Source organism: Macrobrachium rosenbergii, chromosome 28, assembly GCF_040412425.1.
Source record: "Macrobrachium rosenbergii isolate ZJJX-2024 chromosome 28, ASM4041242v1, whole genome shotgun sequence".
Lineage (NCBI taxonomy): Eukaryota > Metazoa > Arthropoda > Malacostraca > Decapoda > Palaemonidae > Macrobrachium > Macrobrachium rosenbergii.
The window spans coordinates 1,712,357-1,732,500 of NC_089768.1; the positions used below are offsets into that span (position 1 = coordinate 1,712,357).

General features: G+C 36.7%; 1 protein-coding gene across 2 annotated transcripts in view; it reads right to left on the minus strand.

Moving 5' to 3' along the window:
- Positions 1–5,431: 5,431 nt before the first annotated feature.
- prtp (pretaporter) overlaps positions 5,432–20,144 on the minus strand; it is a 63,056-nt gene continuing 48,343 nt past the window's right edge. For both annotated transcript variants that reach the window (XM_067129893.1, XM_067129892.1), the window contains exons 7-9: positions 13,397–13,587; positions 9,058–9,190; positions 5,432–7,335 (exon numbers count right to left, since the gene is read on the minus strand). In XM_067129893.1, the coding sequence (XP_066985994.1) occupies positions 7,210–7,335; positions 9,058–9,190; positions 13,397–13,587 (450 nt within the window). In that variant the 3' untranslated portion in view covers positions 5,432–7,209. The remainder of the gene's footprint in view (positions 7,336–9,057; positions 9,191–13,396; positions 13,588–20,144) is intronic.

The following is a 20,144-nucleotide window of genomic DNA, read 5'->3' on the forward strand; positions in this document are numbered from 1 at the left end:
ATGATTCATCACTAAATACGACTTGCTCCCAATTCTTCTCAGTCCAGTGCAAATGATCTTTAAAAATATTCTTTTGCTTATTCCTCATGGCATCTGAAAGGAGAGGCTTCTCTGCAGCAGTGAGAGGTTAGACCAAGGTCTTTTTGTAAGTGATGTACAGTTCTTTCTGAGACAGTTCCAAGCAACTTTGGATTTTCTGCCTTCAAAACCTTCACTGGCATTTATGGATGTTTCATAACAACCATTTTAATAAGGTTGTCTGTCTTTTCATTAGCCTTTTTTGGTCTTCTAGAGCCTTTTTTCCTTTGTAATGCAGTTTCTAAGTCATTTCCTCAGCAAGCTGGTACCACACTGTCACCATACTTTTGGAGACGCCCATCTTTTTCACTTTGGGTGTCATAGACTTCCCCTTCTCCATAATGTGACTGTCTGATTACTTTTTTTTGGGAGTGATGATTGAATGAGGTTTCTTATTTTAAGAACAGTTAGAAATATTATCATTAAGACTTGGAAATTATTGTGTACCCAAAACAAGATATCCAATTAAAGAAATGTCATTAAGACAAGAAGTTGGTGGAAACCACCACCACCAAAGATCAGTGAAAGCTATCAAGTGTTTAAACCACGGGCAAACTGACCATCAAGACCATATGTGTTGCCAAAATTTTTATTTATGCCGCAAGTGTGCATACTTTTCCCACTGCTTTTGTAACTAGGTGGACAGCTTGAATGCCCATCATATCCCATGGGCATGTCCATTAGAGAAGTAAAATTAGAACTTAGAGGTTTTAATGACCAGTCATAAGGGTCATTGCATAGAAATGCAGTGAATCATAAAAATACAGAAAACTTAACATAATAGTGTAAAGGCAATACATCTCAAGAAAAAACAAGAAAAGAAAAGTAGGAATTTCCGTCCGAATCTGTGTAGTTCATTTACCATTGAATTTGTACCCAGTTATGCAAATTTGTACCCAGTTGCATAATAATCTAATATAGAAAGTATAATTCTTGTAATAACAGCCAGATCAATCAGTGAAGAAATTACAGATGGAAATATTGCATTTAAAATTGCACAACTCTTCACTTTAATAAGTGCTTCATTGACATTAAATCTACTCTATCCCTCAAAATGGAAGGGACAAATGTTTCATAAAAGAACTAAATGCAATTCCCAACATTACTGATAAATCTGTATTACTAACTTGTCTCATTACAAACATGTTACTTTTACATAAACATTCATACATTTGCCGAAATTTTTAAAACACTCCACACTGGTGTATGTGGATACAGCTTCCTGTCTTCCTGAAGAATTATTTTTTGTATTGCCATTATTGTATCACTTTCATCATCATTTAAGATTTTTAGGCCTAGAATTTGACATTAAGATTAGTTTCTGATGAATTATAAAAAGAAGGGCAGGGCTTTTTATGTAGCTATAGGTCAGTGTTCTGTGCCAGCTTGACAGTGAGATAATTTTTTTTTTCTGGATGAAATCACTGATCCTGTTAGTAGTTGGTCTTCCAGTGGTTATTCTACTGGACAAACACCTTTAAGTATTGTTTAATCTTAAATTGTTCCTTTTTTTGGGTTGTACCAGTAGGTGTTTGGTACTTTCCACTGTTTGTTAGCTTATTTCAATATATGTACTTACACATTTAAATGGTTTCTGAGTGTGTTTGTCACTTAGTATGTAGGAATCACAGTAGGGGCTGTTTTCTCTTGCACTTGAGTGTGTACGTATTAATTGTAAAAGTTTTCATCTTGTGGTAATGGTGTATTATAATTTGGTATGAAGTTCATTTTGTGCATTTTTGTTCTGCTAATTTAAATTCAATTGGGAGCACAAGTATGATTTACAAGATATTTTATGTGTGATTTGGCATTTCTGTGTTCAGTATTATTTGTGTATGTTGTGGCAAGTGCCCCTGGATGTATAATTTGATTCATTTTTATTACTGTGATGCATGTAGGGCTTTATTTTGACTAATTTTGCAAACTGTCTGTACAGTAGTTCTTCTTTTGTTTTATAAGCATATTTTACAATTACAGTACTCTGTATTTATCACTATGTAGACTGTTTTATGACACGCACATTCTGCTTGTTTCCATTGTTACAAATATTGCGTTTCAATATTTTGTAAAAAACTAGTGGCTTCTCTTGGATACAAATTGTCTTTTTTACACTACCTATAATAAAAATATCACTTTCACAATTACCAGTTCCTGCTCATAAAGTGTTGATGTGCATTTTCTTGTGAAATTGCTCAAATGTGTTTTTTTTTTTTTAACTCCAACCCAGTCAGTGAAGATATTAATAGACATAATAGAATTAATTGCAGGCAGAAATATAATTTAAATAACTGTATAACTCTAGTTTAATAGGAATGCTCCTTTGACATTAAATGGAGAAATCTTTAAATCCACTAGATCCCTCACGGTGGTTGGAACAAATGCTTCTTAAAAGAACTAAATGCACTTCCCAAAATTAGTGAGCGAAGTGTTTTACCAACTTGTCATTACAAACACATTGCTTTTACATAAATATTCTTACCTTTGCCAAAATTCTGAAACACTCCACCCTTTGTACAAAGAGAGAGAACTATCTTCAGCTCCCTGTAGGTCAGTGCACGTTCATATGACTCTCAGTCATCCTTAGGAATTATTTTTTATATTGCTCTTTTCGTATCATTTTCATCCTCTTGTAGCATTTTTTGGCCTGGGTTTTAAAAGGTAAGGCTTGCAGTGCATGTTTCATTAAGAAAATAGTTTCTGGCAAATTATAAAGAAAGATGGGGCTTTGCATGTATGTATCTACAGGTCTGTAGCCAGCCTGACATTGAGATAACTTTTTTTTTTTCTGGATGAAGTCCCTGATCCTGTTAGTAATTGGTCTTTCAGTGGTCATTCTTCAGCTGAACAAACCTTTACCCTCAAGAATTGTTTTCCATAAATTGTTCTTTTTCTGGGTTGTTTGGTACTTTCCACTGGTTGTTAGCTTGTTTTGATATATTTACACATGTAAGTGGCTTCTGAAGGTGTGTTTGTCATTTACTATTCAAGTATCATAGCGAGGGCTGTTTTCTCTTGTACTCGTGTGTTTTAAGTATTGACTAACATTTTTCTTGTGGTAATTGTATATTTTGATTTAAAGTCCATTTTTGTTTTGCTGTGTATATTTTTATTAAAATTCACATTTTGCTGATTTACATTCTGTCAAGAAAACAAGTAGGATTTACAAGATATGTTATGCACTCATGGGTATTTTTGTGTTTTATTTGTGTTTGTTGCCTGTGGCAAGTGCCTCATTATGTATATATATTAACTTTTTTAAATGCACGCAGGACTTTATTTTGCAGACTGACTGGTGTTTTTGGTGTGTAAGCATATAATTTCCTAAAAGACTTATTTTATAATTATTACTAAACTATTTGATTCTGCATGTTTCCCATGTTATGAATATGTTTCAACAACATTTTGTAAAAAGCCAGGAACGTCTCTTGGATTGGAATTGTTTTGTAGACTCCCCACAGTAAAAATATCAGCTTTACAATTTTCATTACATAAAATATTTATACTATATGTGCATTCTATAGGAAATTCCTAAGTGTTGTTTTTTAACAATGAAATTCGTGTTCACTAGTCCTTGGTTCAGAAAGCATCTACCTTTATCAGTTCTCTGCCGTGGTGGTAGAACTTTATTTGGATGAGCCATCCTTTTCATTCTTTTTTTTGTCCAAACTGGTTTTGGTGTAGGTATTTGTAGTTCTTAGTAAATAAGACATACATTGAAAACAAAGTTATTTGTAAAATGAAATGGTAAAATGCATGCTCTGTAGACTGTATCTTTGTCGCCCTTACGTTTTTTAGAAGTTATTTTTAATTTTATGACATTTCATAAAATTATAGTTCTTAAAAAATCTAGAATATCACTGTATTGAACTTTTATGAGCTGCCTAACTAGAACCAAAGGAATGGTGACTGAGATCAGTGTCACGTCATGGACGAGACTTTTTGGTGACCGAGTTCAGTTCCATGCAGTGAAAAGGTTAATTCAACCCACATAGGGTTGAAGCATTTTATCTGTTTTTTTCTTTACAAAACTTAAAAATGAAGATTGGTCAAATTTTCTAAATTGATATATTTCCACAACTAGTCACTAGTGATTGAAATAAGGACATGGCAACTTTCGAGTTAGTTTTGCTGACACTTGATGAAAGAGTGGTCAGTTAGTGAACAGACAAAGCATGAGCTTTAAGAGAATTCGAGTTGGTATTGCTGACACTAGATGAAAGAGTGGTCAGTTAATTAACAGACATAGCACCAGCTTTAGGAGGAATTCTATTACAAACACTATGCACACCACTTGCCCACTGTTTGGACCTATAGTGGCTATCTCCAAAATAGTGTTCTCTTGTGTAGATGCAACAGCTTGCAAATAAGCACTAGTTTTTAATGCTAAAGGATAAGGATACAAGCTCCATTCATCACACCATTTAGTGCCTTTTGAATGATAGCCCTCCTGGTGAAGATCTACTATGACTAATGTGTGTGGAGAAAGAACAAGCCCTTCTCTTAGAAGGGAAAGGCAAATCACTGGGCAGATTCTTGAAAAATTTATGCAAGCTCAATTCCATTTACTTACACTTTGAAGCAAAGAGATATATATTTGTTCAACCTCCCCATTCTAAAGGAGTTGGAGGCTGCAAGAATTGAATCTGTAGACCTTGGAGAGTTAGGTAATACTGAAACAGAAAGAAGAAAAGAAACTTATGAAACAGAAGAGCCCTTACATGACCAGTCCTTACACACTTTACATGGTACATCAAGGCTGCAAACTTTTGACCCACAGAGACACTACATAATAAATAAGGGTCCTTATTCAGGTAGATATGAAATTACTGCACTGCCTGTAAGAGGTGTCCAATGTATCTATGGTGAATCAATATAAAAACCACATATGGCGAGTTCAGTATGTAACAGATGCATGTCTAAAATTTTTATGAGGAATCATTAAGTAAGCCAAAAAATAGTAAATCAATTAGGGAAAAATGACAACCAGTTACGTTTTCGGAATAAGAGCAAAAGATCTGTTCAGACAGCATACTTGATGTGACCATTTTACATCAATACAAGGGACTTGAAAGTCTCGATGTACAGGCAGCCTGCTAGATGCTACTTCGTGCTTCAGTGTCTTGAAAGGGAGCTGACACACCTGAAGTCTTGAGTGATGGGTTTGCCATGCCATAAATGAAAGATCCTCAGTGGATCCTCTCTGTATAAGCCCTACTAGCAATTCACTAGGAGAGATGAATTAAAGTTGAAAATGTTTGAAATGAACAGAGCTCATTTCCTCATAAGAAACAAATGTGTATTATCTGAATTCATGAATTCTCAGTGTTAGTACAGGTGAATGAAGGAAGCTAAACAGCATAGTAAAACAGTTTAATATAAAATATTCTTTAGAGTATATAACAACACACTCTTACAACACAGCCACCACAACACCTTTGTGCCAGGTCTTCATTCCAAAATATGACATTCCTTTTACAACAGTCACCTCAATATCAAACAGGAAAACTTTCTGGATTGAGCAGTTAAATTCAGTTATTAGTGATATAAAAAGTTACACCAAAGGAATGTGAACTATCAAAGTCTAACATTTTTATGAGTATACAGTATATGGGCACTCTTAAGTACAGTACAAGGAAAATCTCTACTTAACCCTTTGTGAGCGGGCGTCATCAATTGATGATTATTTATCGCTTTAGGGTTATTTCCAGGTATTGTCCCCTGATAATCAACATCCCGCGCCATACAGTTTGAAACGAACTGCGGGAAAAATGTTCAAATCACTTCAATGGGCCCTAAATTACTTATGGCAACTCTAGTAGTGCATCAGTACTGGATACAGGGAGATCAGTCTGGCTTGAGATTTCATGGGGGAATATACTGCCCCTCCCCATCCTATCTCATAAATATTTTACCGTAAATACACCTCGACTTTATTACAGACTTCAGTTCTTATCTGTTATGATACTGTGTGAGCTGTAATTATAAGTTTACAAAAAATAAAATTATTAAAAATACATTTATAATTTGGTAAATTAGCATATTTTTACAACTGTCTTTTGGAAAAGAGGCCCTGCACAGGGTTGGAAATATTAACTTTCAACTTCCTGTGGAAGATAGAAAAAATTTTTTTAAATTTTTTTTCTTATACCATGTGCATATGCATATCTTCCTTTTTAATTGGCCAACCTTAAATTTAGCTCGATCTAGGGGTGTGTTTAATATACATTTAGCCCGTCCTGTAAGGGTTAAGCATTTGTTATCAAACAATTTTTGGTAAACTATACTATACTTTTACAACAGCAAACAAATACACTACAGTTCACATCTATTAAAACTAAATTGCTTAATAATTTAACTTATATAAACTATATAAACTCCAAGACTAATCTGTACAGCAATTATACAGCTCACAGTATTTCAATATCACTGAACTTCAAAGTTTTAAGAAACATTAAAAGAACACAAAATAGTCCATTACACTTTCTCTGCACAAGCAATTATTTTTATTGGATTTCATTCACATTTAGGGAGGAAAAAGTTAATTACTGCAGTCAAAGTTACAGTAAATACTAATATTCACGTGGATAAAGAACTTTTGGAAAGAAATGTTCATGTTTCACAAAAAAGAGAACATCATAAAATTGTTAAGTTTCTCACTTCAGTATATATTTATAATCGTGGCTAGACAATTTTTAAATCATGACTGTGCAGATATTGTGTATGTCACACTTATATAATTATATTAATCTACTACTACACAATTAGGAGCAGAAAAACTTAATCACAAATCTGTGAAGCAAACAACTTAATAAAAAAAGTGGTATGCCCCATTTCATATGGGAACTGTGATATGGATGAAATGATTACAAAAAACAAAAAAGTATATACTTTAGAGGCAACTGCTTACAACCAATACAAAAAATTCACCCTGGAACAGTACCCATTAAAATGTTGGTTCAATAAATATTTTGTGCCCAATTTCACATGAGCTACTTATCATAAAGAATCTATCAAATCTTGTTGTAATCTTCCACCCTTTACAGTTTGTTCATTATCCATAAAGATGGCCTTTACATTTCAAACCTCCATTTACAATTCTTACATGCTGAAGCTTTACAAATAATATAAAAACTAAAGCTCATCGTGCTCTAAATGATTGCTGATGAAGTTGGCCATATCATTTAATGATCTATCACCGTTATATTCAGCCAGCTTTTCACCTGCTTTGTAGAAGTAGAGGGTTGGGAATCCATTAACCTGAAAAATGAAACATTATACAATTTAATTACAGTTCAGACAGATTTTTATGAAAAACATTATTTAGTAGTTATAAAGTAATATTCATAAACACCTGATGCAACATTAGCTCTCTCTGCGTTACCATAAAGTTACTTCCAATTCATAATAGTTCACATAAACTAACGTCCATTTAAATAAACATCCCTTGAGAAAGTAATAAAAACCCCAAGACAAAGTTAATGCTTTGAGAAAAGGTTCCCTTTATTAGGTCCTTGACATAAATTCTGTAAAACCTTTGTGTTACAACACACACATGAAAATACAAATACTGTAACTAATGAGAACCCTATATATTTATAATATTCTTGAAGTCATACCAAATAATTTCAAGTAAAACAGAACAAAACTTGTACCTAACCAAGTTTTGCTTTGGACTCCCTAGTAATAAACTGCCTTATCAATGTCTCCATTTATCCAAAATTTTCCATTACAGTGTTTTTCTATAAATCACTCCCTTATGGTTAATTTCATTATTCAGAACTTCATATGCATTTTCCATTTCATATTTTATTATTCAATACCCACCAACTGTGAACTTAAGACCCCAGGGGAATTAGCTGCCTATTATTTAATGTAAATATTGTGCAGTATTGTCTTTCTCTAAATGGTAATCTCCTTGGCCAACACTGTCTCTGCACGTGCATATGGATGGGGCTACAGCTGATGCAGTATTTTTTGGAATAATATATGAAATATCAGAAAACCTGAATATGTTATTTATAGTTACCATACAGAAAAAACATTTCAGTCTGTTTATATTGATGCAAAGCACTTCATTTTTACTTATCTGAAAATAGCATAACTGCACAAAAGCACTGCACGAAAAGACGTCAGTGTTTTGTTTACTGTATTATTCTTCTGAGTTTCTGAAACCCTTTTTACAAATACAAATATTTGTTTTATGGTCTTATAATATTAGTTAATATTAAGTTTTATGTTAAAAACTGGAAACCAATTGTTACCTTTGCTTTTTGTTGCCTACTGAACGCAACAAATATCATAAACACCTGAACACAACCAAAACAAATCGTTAACGAGTGTTTGATTATGATTTTCTTGCTAGCCTATAGGGAGATTTACTGGTAAACCCTTTTTACAAGTCCCAATTTTATTTTTGTCAATTAATAATGTTCCAAGTCAGAATCGTTCGAGTAGAATGAAAAACAGCAAACTGATATATACAACACTTAAAAGTTACTATAGCCTGTTGACTCCTCTGCTGTAATATGCTGATATGGGAATGAATCTTTGTGACTTGACTACATATATTTTACTATTTTTATGATACTTTTGTTTATTTACCTTACACAATTTATTCAGGGGTCACATATTCAGCACAAGGGGCAGACCCCTAACTATTTGGTTTGGAAGTTGAAATTTTACACTAAGTAAAGAACGAAGGTTGGTACATGTGTAGGAACAATTAATATTTTCGTTTATAAATAGTATATGTAAGATACCAATCTTAGGCAAAGTCTGACAGCTGCAGCTTTATGGGAAAAATAAACCTCTCGCAAAAATACAACACTCTGAAGATTCTACTTTAGCAATGTTTAACCTGTTGTTTGGAGCTTACTGAGAGAATAAGGATAAGTGAACTCTTTTACATGCCAGAAAATTACATAGAATTATGCTATACGGTATCAGGGTGGAAAAAGGAAATAATGCTCATGTACTTACATTTTGTTCACTGCACAGTCCTCTGTTAACTTCTTGGGTACAGTCAACTTTAGCAATCTTGACAAAACTATGTCCCACAAACTTTCGACCCAGTTCTTCATATGTTGGTGCCATTCGTTTACAGTGACCACACCTGGGCAAAATTATGAATACATCTTACAAGAATATATTACCTACATTCTGTAAAATTATTTTTTTTTTGCTTTCTTACATGACCAATACTGTAATCACACTCCAATAAATGGAAACTTGCCAATCAGGTACGTGGCCTTCTGGCTTATTCTATATGAATACCATAACTATATTTTGAATAACACTGACAATACATAAAAGTGGTATACACTTTAGTCACTCAATGATTTATATCTTTACTGGCAAAAACTGCATCTGGAGATATGCAGTTATTGTAACTCAAGAGTGACCTTTTAACACATGCCAATATTTCATGTACATGCCCACATTTGTGGTCTATGATGTCCCCAGCCTTAACAGTCTAAGTCCAACAGCTATGCTAGTCATTTTTTTTTCCCGGCAAAAATGCACTTTAAAAGTGGGTGGCACCTCCACAATGATTACTTGAATGCAACATGTCCAAATAACATTGTTATATTTCATACAAGTACTTGATTATCCGGATCAAAGCTTATTGAATAACCCACATTTCTCTCTCAATCATATGTTATGTTTGTTAATAATGCTATCGAGATGAGATACGATGAAAAAAAATATGTTCACAAGTCCAAAATTAAATAGCACAGTTAAAAATTAAATAGCACAGTTGTCGAAGTCAACAACTTGGAAGTGTTTCAGATACATAATTTTTCGTGCAGAACGATTATGTTTTTTATACACTTTAATGGAGATTCAAACAAATCACACCAAATACAGTAATAGAAAAAACTTGTAAGTATCAACATTTTCTAAAGACTGATTTCTACTTGAAACATGGAATTGAAAAAAATTACCATATGCTAAATTTTCAAGGGGAAGTAAAACGAACAGCCAACAATATCTTAATGCTGGAGAACAGTAGTTTCCTGGGTTTGGAGGGCTAAAAGGGTCAGCCCTATTCTTCCCTCCCTTGCCTGGTGGCGTCAGTTGACCTTGCTGCCAACACCTGGGGGGGCAGGGACACCTGCTAGTGGGTGGGAGTCTGCTGTGGGCCAATATTTTGCTCATCTGTCCTCTGAGCCTTCCTGTCTCACTTCGATTGCTTGCCTCAATGGGTCTAAGGGGAAGTAGGGGGAATCTTAGAGAAGGCTATTCCATAGGCTTAACCAACTCTCTACGGAGATCTGTTTTTGCACCAAGGTCAGAAAAGATTCCCTCTGCTTCGAGATCAGGTTGGCCCAAGTGTGTACCACTTGTTTGACTACGTAAGTTAAGGCCTTCCCCGAGGGCCCCAGGTACCTGTGATGATGTGCCACGTCTCTGGTGGAATGACATTTTTCATATCCTGTAGCCATGCTCCTTGGCACCTGTCCAGTCGCAGGAGATGGCTCTCAACACCCACCCCAACACTGCTTCCAGATTCATGATCTTGGTGCTGTTGAGTCTGGCCGCCCCTGTTGTCAACAACGTTCTAGCAGGAAATTATTCAACACACAACAAATGTTGGTGTCCAATGTCCATGGCATGGTGAAGGCATCCTTCAGTAGGTAGTAACTGGCTGGTCAAGGAAAGGGTTGGAGGGTAGCAACTTATCCAATCTAGCGGGGGCCACAGACCTTCTCCTGCTACCAGTCTGTCCTGTCCAGTTCCTTCATTGTCCTCTGAATCAGTGGTGACCAGAGAGATAGACTGCTTCCTTTGTTTCCTGAGGATTCTCTGCTATCTGTTCCAGGTACAAGAGGCAGGGAAGGTCTTCAGGGGTGGAGTTCTCAGTATCTGCGAGATCCAGTTTCAGTCGCATTTGAAGGCCAAATTCCATAAAGCCCTTCTCTTCCTCTGGTGCTTCTAGGAAAATTCTTCTTGACCTTCATGCTCCTGTACATCCCTATGGGTATCAGGGAGTTTCTCCCTGACTCCAAAGGAAGCTGCTGAACTACTGATGGAGGCTGGTCCTGGCGCCACTTTGCTGGGTCCTGGAGTGGAGTAGTCCTTGTCTCTGCTCCAGTCTGCTGGGTGGTTCTCCGGTAGAGTCCATTGTGGGGAAGGAAAGTGTCCTCTGGTGTTGTTGTCCTGTCTCTGTGAGCAGCGATGAGAGTGAAGGGAAACAGGGATGTCGGCAGGCAAAATGTCTGGTTGGGATGCTTCATTGTCAATGCCAATCCATCTCAGTCAACCTGACACTGCTGTAGAATGTGCCCCTCCCCTCTGAGCAGCTCCTCTCTGTTCAACTGCTTTGGTATGATCTGCTCTGACTGGGTCTGGAAGCAGACCTGTCTATGCAATGTCACAAAGGAGGTCTGGTGGCTGACATAGCCCTAGACGAGGCAACCGATACAACTGATGGTTACCTCTTGCCAAGAGCTCCCTTGATTGCTGAACGTTGTCCACTCTTCAGTACTTGGAAGGGTGGAAGAGGAAGCTACCGAACCAGGTCTCACTCTCTTTCAGCTGCCCAAATACTGATCCTTATCAGTTCCTTTGTTTTTGTCTCCACAACGTGGTAGATGAAAATCGGCCTCTGTATGTCTGCTGGGCCAGCAGGAAGTTTGCCTTGGGTGTTGTGTCCTAGGCATTCCAAGAACCCTTAAGATGTCTTCTGCCCAAAGAAGTCAAGAGGGTCATGACAGCCTCCTTCAGGGGAATCGCTGGAGGAGGTGGACATGGTGACGGAGGAATTGATGGAGGGCAGGGAGAAGGGCTGGGAGTGGGCTCTCTGGAAGCTGAACTGCTCTTCTTCCAATGCCTCTTATCATGCAACGACCACTGGGGGGAGAGTCACCCCACATACTCTTCGCATATTACATCTCTTGAACACTCCTTTCCTCGGCATGGGATACATATCGAATGCAGATCCACAGCGACAGGGGGCCTAAACTTACTGCAAGACTTGCCCCCGCCTGAACAATGCCTAAATTCTGGTTTAATGCTCTCTTCTAATGTAGCTAACAAGCCAGGAGGCAGGGGGGTCACATCTGGAAAAAAACAAAGGACACCTGACACATGCTCCCAAAGGAAAAAACACTAGGGAACACAAAAGGCACGTAAAACGCTCTCCCTCCAGAATACCAGTGGCCAACACATTAACAAGGCTCCCTTAAAATAAGGGGGGCTACAAATACATAAGGATGCCACGCTACCACTTGCTATGAACAAAGGAGAATGCCAAGTGACTGGTGCGCCTCACAACAGGTACCAACTACCTTTTCCTTGAGAAAAGGGGGAAGAAAATGAATGCAAAGCACACAATACAATGCACTGTGCTATAGGAGAGACACTTAATGGCAATAGCCTGATGCAGAAAATTTCGTAAAGGGCACTTAAACCCTATGAATACAGAGCCAGACCACAACAATTCTCCTATGAGCGTGCTAAAGTGATAAAGAGGGCACAATGGAACAGAAAGGCCAACTCAGTTGCGGGCAATGGTAGGTCTACTTGTTAGGATTTTGTTTCTGAAGAGTTTCAATGAAAGCCAAAGCATGCCAAACGTGAGTAACTCCATCTATGAAAGCAAGGCCTGTAATTGTGTCGGAGCATAAAAATAGAATTCCTATTTAGCAATTTATTTGCTAAAGAAAAAAGCCTTTCTTCAAAGTATGATTATGAATCATCTTCCTTGAAAATGTGGACTTAACATAAGCACTATATACTATCTCACCACAAAACTACAGGCAGTCCCCAGTTATCAGCGGGGTTCCGTTCTGAGGGTGTGATGATAACTGAAAATCGCCACTAACTGAAAATCGGTGACGGTTTTTGGCACTTTTTCGGGCTTATCAGTGCTGAAAAGCACTGATTTTTGGTTATCAGCGCCTCTGTTAGGTATGTCTCGGTGCCAATACCTAATTATTGGCACTGATAAGTGGAAATTGGAGGTTTTCGGTGCTGAAAATTGCAGATTTTCGTCGCTAGACAAACCCCTTAAAACTGGATCGCCGTTAACCGAGGACTGCCTGTACGGGCTTAAGACAATAAGCAAAAATCACTCTTTCTCCAACAAACCGTTAATTTACAGAAACCTGCACATAATATCTCTCTCCCAATATTACTCTCAATAATAAACTAGATAATCCTACAACTAACAAAAATTGCACTGCATGAAAAAGTGAATAAATCAATTCCAGTTCTTGAAATAAGAACTTTTAAACAACTTAATGACATTTATAATGATTAAATATAAAGCAATATCCACATTTAGGCTTACTTTTTTAAAGAACTGATAACATACCATGGGGCAAAGAATTTTACTAGCGTGTATGCTTGGCTAATGGCATTCTCAAAGTTTTCTGAAGTAAGGACTAGAACAGGAGGCTGTGGCTCATCTTCTGTCTCCTTCTGAACGTTTGCTTCATCACCAAGTTGTCCTACTACAAAATTCTTCATATCCTCGAGACTTCGGTCGCCCACGTACTTTTCTTTCTATAAAATTGAGAGCCAATTTAGAGACAGTCTAGTACTATTGTCATGTTTCCTATTTTGACAAAATATAAGTTATGTATTTCAACTTATAAGACATATGACTGGATAATACATAGCTAATATATTACAAATATGAAGTTTACTATAAAAAAAAAGTTACAATGATTTTATCACAATTTGACTTAATAGAAACATTTCATTAGCTCTAACCACATTCTTCTTCAGCCTAATTACAGAGGTTCACTTTGCAGGAGGGTGAAAAATTCAATTCTATGAAAAAATCCTTAATTTTTTCACACAAACTTACTTTAAATTAGCCCTTTCAAGTCTTATGCAATTATCCAAGATGCTTCAGTTCCTTTAAAAGAAAGAAAATGGCAGTCAGCTGATGTACTCCTAAGGAGTTGCAAGAAATTTGCAAGGCTAAGGGCAGGAACTTGAATTCCCAGTAAAGTCTTGTATGAAAAATGTCTTAAAAGAAAAACACTACAAACCCATCAAGTATCATGAGCCACGTCTAACTCTCTATGAATTATCCCGACATCTAATGTCTTCTGTTAGCTCTGTCTTTTCTAGGCTGCCTGGGTAAAAAGTCATGTGATCAAGCTGCCCAAGAGAGCCATGTATGCCAGCCAACAGGCCTACTTGCCCAGGAGACAGGGAAGTGTGAGGACGTTCGTTCCCCTCATAGCACTTTCCCTTGCAGGACACAGGACCCTACCTCGTGTTCCACTGGATGGTCCCTAAGTCACTCCCAGTAAAGGCACACAACAACTGATCTCTAAAGTAAGTCTGGAAAGGTCACGAGGCTAGCAGCATCCTCATCCTATCTTGTAAATCCAAATTTCTCCTTTCCTTTTCCCCAAAAGAACCAATAAGTAAAGCGAGTCCTCTCACTGTCCTCCTTTACTTTCCTTACATTCCTTACGACCCTCTTAAAATCTCCTACCTGGTTGGAAACCATAAGAGTAACCTCTGTGCCATAGCCATCCACTAATTTAGCATGTTTAGTGTCCAATAAGAGTCAGTGCCATAATTCCTTTTGACAAAGTTTGACCACACTGTGCCAGGTACATACGTGAGAGCCTTGATCCAAGCCCCCACTTCATCAAGTGGCATTGGGCCCTGATAACTAGAATTTACAGTAAAACCTAGTTTATTGAGATAAGGAACGTGTCTATGCTAGCTCCTTATTAACTCTTGGCATTTCCATTGCAGGAAATGTGTGTAAACTTGTTGGACTTCCCAAGGATTTTCCCAAGCTCCAGTGAGGCCCTCTTGGCCACATTTTAAGATCAACGAACATATTAATACCAGCGTTGTAAATACTTTGTACCCCCACTTATTATCACTGTATGTACTTATTAGTGTAAATATATTCAGTTTCCGGCAATTAGTGTCTTTATGACAGACAGCGACCTTATCCATTTCTCCTATCACTTTAAGATAAATTATATCAGCGGGAATGTATTATTAGCCCATGGCTAGAATGAACTACCAGCCTCCCGAAGTATAACACAGAGTCCTTAACCAAAGACCTAATGAAAAGGACATCACATCCTTACTCATTGGAAGCACTGGCTTCAGAACACTACATCGGCTTTGGTATCTCATGTGCAATTCAAACAAAATCTTCCTTACTGGATCCAAAGAGCAGTCAAGCTCCTCAGGCTCTAGTGATTCCAAGCTGGGGTAAAAAGACTGTTGTAGGTAAAAGCCTAGCCCTAAAAGCCTAGCCCTAAAACCATTCTTAGTTCAAAATAAGGCAGAAAGAAAAGAACTGCCTTGTCTTAGCAAAGCCTACTTTAAACAACAAAGCTTGTAGCTCCCTCACTCTCTTAGCTGTGGCTAAGGCTACTGTGAGGAGTTTCCATAGAAACCTATTGAAAAGGAGCTTGCTCCAAAAGGTTCAAAGGGTGGCAACATGATGAACTTCAGAACCACATACAGACTCCAAGGTAAAGTTAGTACCAGAGACCTGGGAAACTCCTTAACACATTGAGACATCTACGTGTCTTTTTCCTCGGACAAACCTAAGAGCCAAAGCTAACATGGCCCTTAGCCTTAAAGGCTGCTACTTAGGACTTTTCCTCATGCTTGAGAAAAAGCAGAAAAAGTATACCTTAGTTTAACCAAACCACTGAGCTGATTAACAGCTCACCTTGGGCTGGCCCGAAGGATTAGACTTACGTGGCTAAGAACCAATTGGTTACCTAGCAAAAGGACCTGCAGTTTATTGTGAAATCCGAACAACATTATACCGAGAAATGAATTTCTATCAGCAGAAATAAATTCCTCTAATTCTTCATTGGCCGGCTGGAGAATCGAAGTGCTAGCAGAGTATGATACCGACACTGGATGAGTACGATATCGACCCGTCCAATGAGGAACTTAGAAAAAGCAAAACTTTATCATGGTATTTATAGAGATACTGGTGCTGGAAAAACCCCTTAATGCTACACCAGGACCCATACACTTACCACTGGTTATCTGCAGCTTGCAAAATTGTGGTATAACCTTACCTCTCTTGGCTGCTTCAGGAGATTCTCCCTGACCCGGGGAAGTATGGGCAGACCTATCCACCACTGAGTGAAACTGGAAGATCAGCCTTCCTTAGCCACCTGGGGTTATGAATGCCAAGCTATAACTTACATCAGGTGGCCACAAATGCCAAGATACAACTACAGAGTCACTAATTTGCTGATGGCTTCCTGAATCATAACAAAAGGATGAAAGGCATACCAATCCAGACCTGGCCTGGAAACTGTCTGGCATCCACTGCCAAAGCTAGTGGATCTTGTACTGGTGAACAATAAATTGGCAAACAAAATTCTACTTGATCTCAAACAGGTCAATTAACCCTTAAACGCCTGTTGGACGTAGCAAACATCGACTAAAATTGTCTGTTGAATGCCGAGTGGACGTAGCAAACGTCGACTACAAAAAATTTCAACCTTCGGTCAACTTTGACCCGACTGAAATGGTCGAAAAATGCAATTTTAAGCTAAAACTCTTACATTCTAGTAATATTCAATCATTTACCTTCATTTTGCAACAAATTGGAAGTCTCTAGCACAATATTTTGATTTATGGTAAATTTTTTAAAAAAACTTTTTTCTTACGCCCGCGCGGTAACTCGGCTGAAAATTTCAGAAATTCTTTCGTTATTTTGTCGTAATTTTGGCACTGTTCTATATTAGCTGTTACATAAAGTTTTATATATGAAAATGTGCGCAATTTCATGTACAATACAACAGAAAATAACTCATGGTTGTAGCTTTTATCAGTTTTGAAATATTTTCATATAAATCACGATAACTGCCAAAATTTCAAGCTTCGGTCAACTTTAACTCGACTGAAATGGTAAAAAAAACGCAATTATAAGCTAAAACTCTTACATTCTAGTACTATTCAATCATGTACCTTCATTTTGCAACAAACTGGAAGTCTCTAGCACAATATTTCGATTTATGGTGAATTTCTGAAAAAAAAATTTTTTTCCTTACTGTCTTGCGATAACTCGGCCGAACATCTCAGAAATTCTTTCGTCATGTTGTCGTAATGTTTGCATCGTTTACATTAGTCGTTACATAAACTTTTATATATGAAAATGTGTGTAATTTCATGTACAATACAACAGAAATTAGCTCATGGTTGTAGCTTTATCAGTTTTGAAATATTTTCACATAAATCACGATAACTGCCAAACTTTCAACCTTCAGTCAACTTTAACTCGACCGAAATGGTAAAAACGCAATTGTAAGCTAAAACTCTTACATTCTAGTAATATTCAATCGTTTACCTTCATTTTGCAATAAATTGGAAGTCTCTAGCACAATATTTCGATTTATGGTGAATTTAAAAAAAAAAACATTTTCCTTACGTCTGTGCGGTAACTCGGCCGAACATCTCAGAAATTCTTTCGTCTCGTTGTCGTAATATTTGCACCGTTTTATATTAGTTGTTACATAAAGTTTTATATATGAAAATGTGTGCAATTTCATTTACAATACAACAAAAAGTAACTCATGGTTGTAGCTTTTATCAGTTTTGAAATATTTTCATATAAATCACGATAAATAGAAAAAATTCGACTTTTGGTCAACTTTAACTCGACCGAAATGGTCGAAAACTGCAATTGTAAGCTAAAACACTTATAGTCTAGTAATATTCAATCAATTAGCTTCATTTTTCAACAAACGGGAAGTCTCTAGCACAATATTTCGATTTATGGTGAATTTTTGAAAAAAAAAAATTTTTACGTCCGCGCGTTACGAATTCATGCATCATTTTGTGATAATATTTTCTCTGTGTTGCTTTGATCATTTTAAAATTTGTTATATACCAAAATCATCGCAATTTAGTGTACAATACAACTAAAAAAATTAAGTCATTAGCTTTCACCGTTTTGCTTACAGCGCGATTTGTATACAATTATATACGAGTTTTTTTTTTTTCGCTGTCATATATTCCAATATTTATATATGATAATGATATTTTTTTCATTTCTGATGGTTGCATACTAAACTTCAGGCAATGACAAAAAAAAAATGAGCCAAAAATGAACTCTTAATCTTAAAAACTAAGTGCTGTGATTTTTTTAATAAAACTTTTTTTCAGCTTCGGCGCTAACTCACCGAACGCCGCCAGCATACGGGAGACGTTTTTGTAAATAGGGCTTCGGCGTTAAAGGGTTAAAGGGGGTCCCCACACCCCACAGCATGCTGCAAACCTATAGATGTTGAGCCTACTGCATTGCAATTACTTGATCTCAGCAGCTGAGTACATCAGCTAAAACTTTCATAAAGAATACTTACCTTCAGTAAGGTAAGAAATCACGATTCAGGTTACGTGTGCTAATTTGACCAAATAATGAATGGAAACAGAGCAGTGCATTTAGAAAAAGAAGTGTTCAATCTCCTAGAGCAAAAAATTATCATCATCTCTAATGGGCTTTAATCTATTTGAATATGCTGTAATTGCCCTTTTATGGTGTAAAAGTTCATCAACTCATTATCCTTAAATGAGATCACGTTGGCATTTTTACAAACCTGAGAAGGGATATGCCTAAATTTGTTTCAGTTCTCAACTTGGAAGTTTGAAAAACTTCACAGCATGCGACTGTTTCAGATCTTCCAGAAAGGAAGTTCTAGGGAGAAGTCTACAGAGGCAATAGATTCCTCCTACAGCCACCAAGGAATTACTACAAATATCCTAAGTTCCTGGGTTTTCTTAACTTGTTAAGTACCTCTCTTCCAATCACAAATTAGGAAAAGATGTAAGGGTTCATAACCAGCTAATACTGCTGAAAAATGCTGCCAAACCAGTCTCAGAACCTTAGAAGTGGAAATCAAAGACTGGTAACTGCTTGTTCTGAGTCATCAAAAAGAGGTCTATAATTGGAGTATACTACAGTTCTTACAGAAACTGGCATTAGTGAAAATTCAGAGACCATACTGCAGGCAGAGTCAGTTTCCTACTGCTTAGTTTGTTATCTTGGCACATTGTTACTACCCAGAACAAACTAAGGAAGCATCACAATCTTCACTGCTTCTGTCTGAAGAAGGGCCTCTCCTACTCCATGTGTAAGGAATAAACTTAAATGATATCACAATCTAGCTGGACAAAGATATTTAATCTCATATATATATATATATATATATATATATATATATATATATATATATATATATATATATATATATACACATATATATATATACATATACATAATATATATATATAATATACAGTAGAACCTTGGTTCTCGACGCTAATTCGTTCCAGAAGAAGTGTCGAGATTCGATTTTGTCGAATTCTGAGTTAATTTCTCCCATAAGAAATAACTGAAAATGGATTAATCCATTCCTGACCACCAGTCATTACCCCAACCTTGCCTTTTTATACAAAACTTTACACAAATTACAATTAAATAGGTTCAGAGTTGAATAACTTACCATATCAGAAGCATTTTTTACATTTTTAAATACATACTGTATCAAAAAAGTTGGCCTATGACCAATGCGGCCGTATTACCATAGGCTAGGCTAAGTAGCCTTATAGGCACTACCAGAATGTACTGTAACAGGTACACATGAAAGCTGTTGTTAATAATGATAACATTGAAAAACAAGCCATATCACATGAAATTAATAATACAGTATTTATAAACTGAATTACTGTATGTCTGTTATCATAAAATTAAGAAAAATTTCCGAAATTACGTCGGAACTCGGCAGCTTGTGGCAGATATAAACGAACCAGATCGCCGCCCTGGTGGTGTATCACGGTACTAATTACATAAACATTCAGAATGTTTATGTAATTAGTACCACGATACACCACCAGGGCAGCGCCTGGTTTGTTTATCTGCCACAGGCTGCCGATGAGTTCCGACTTTATTTCGAAATTTTTCTTAATTTTATGATAACAGACATACAGTAATTCGATTTATATACACTGTATTATTAATTTCATGTGATAATATGGCTTGTTTTTCAACAGCAGCAGCAGCATGTGTGGGCTTTAAATGCTTTTAAATAAGCATGGAAAGAATG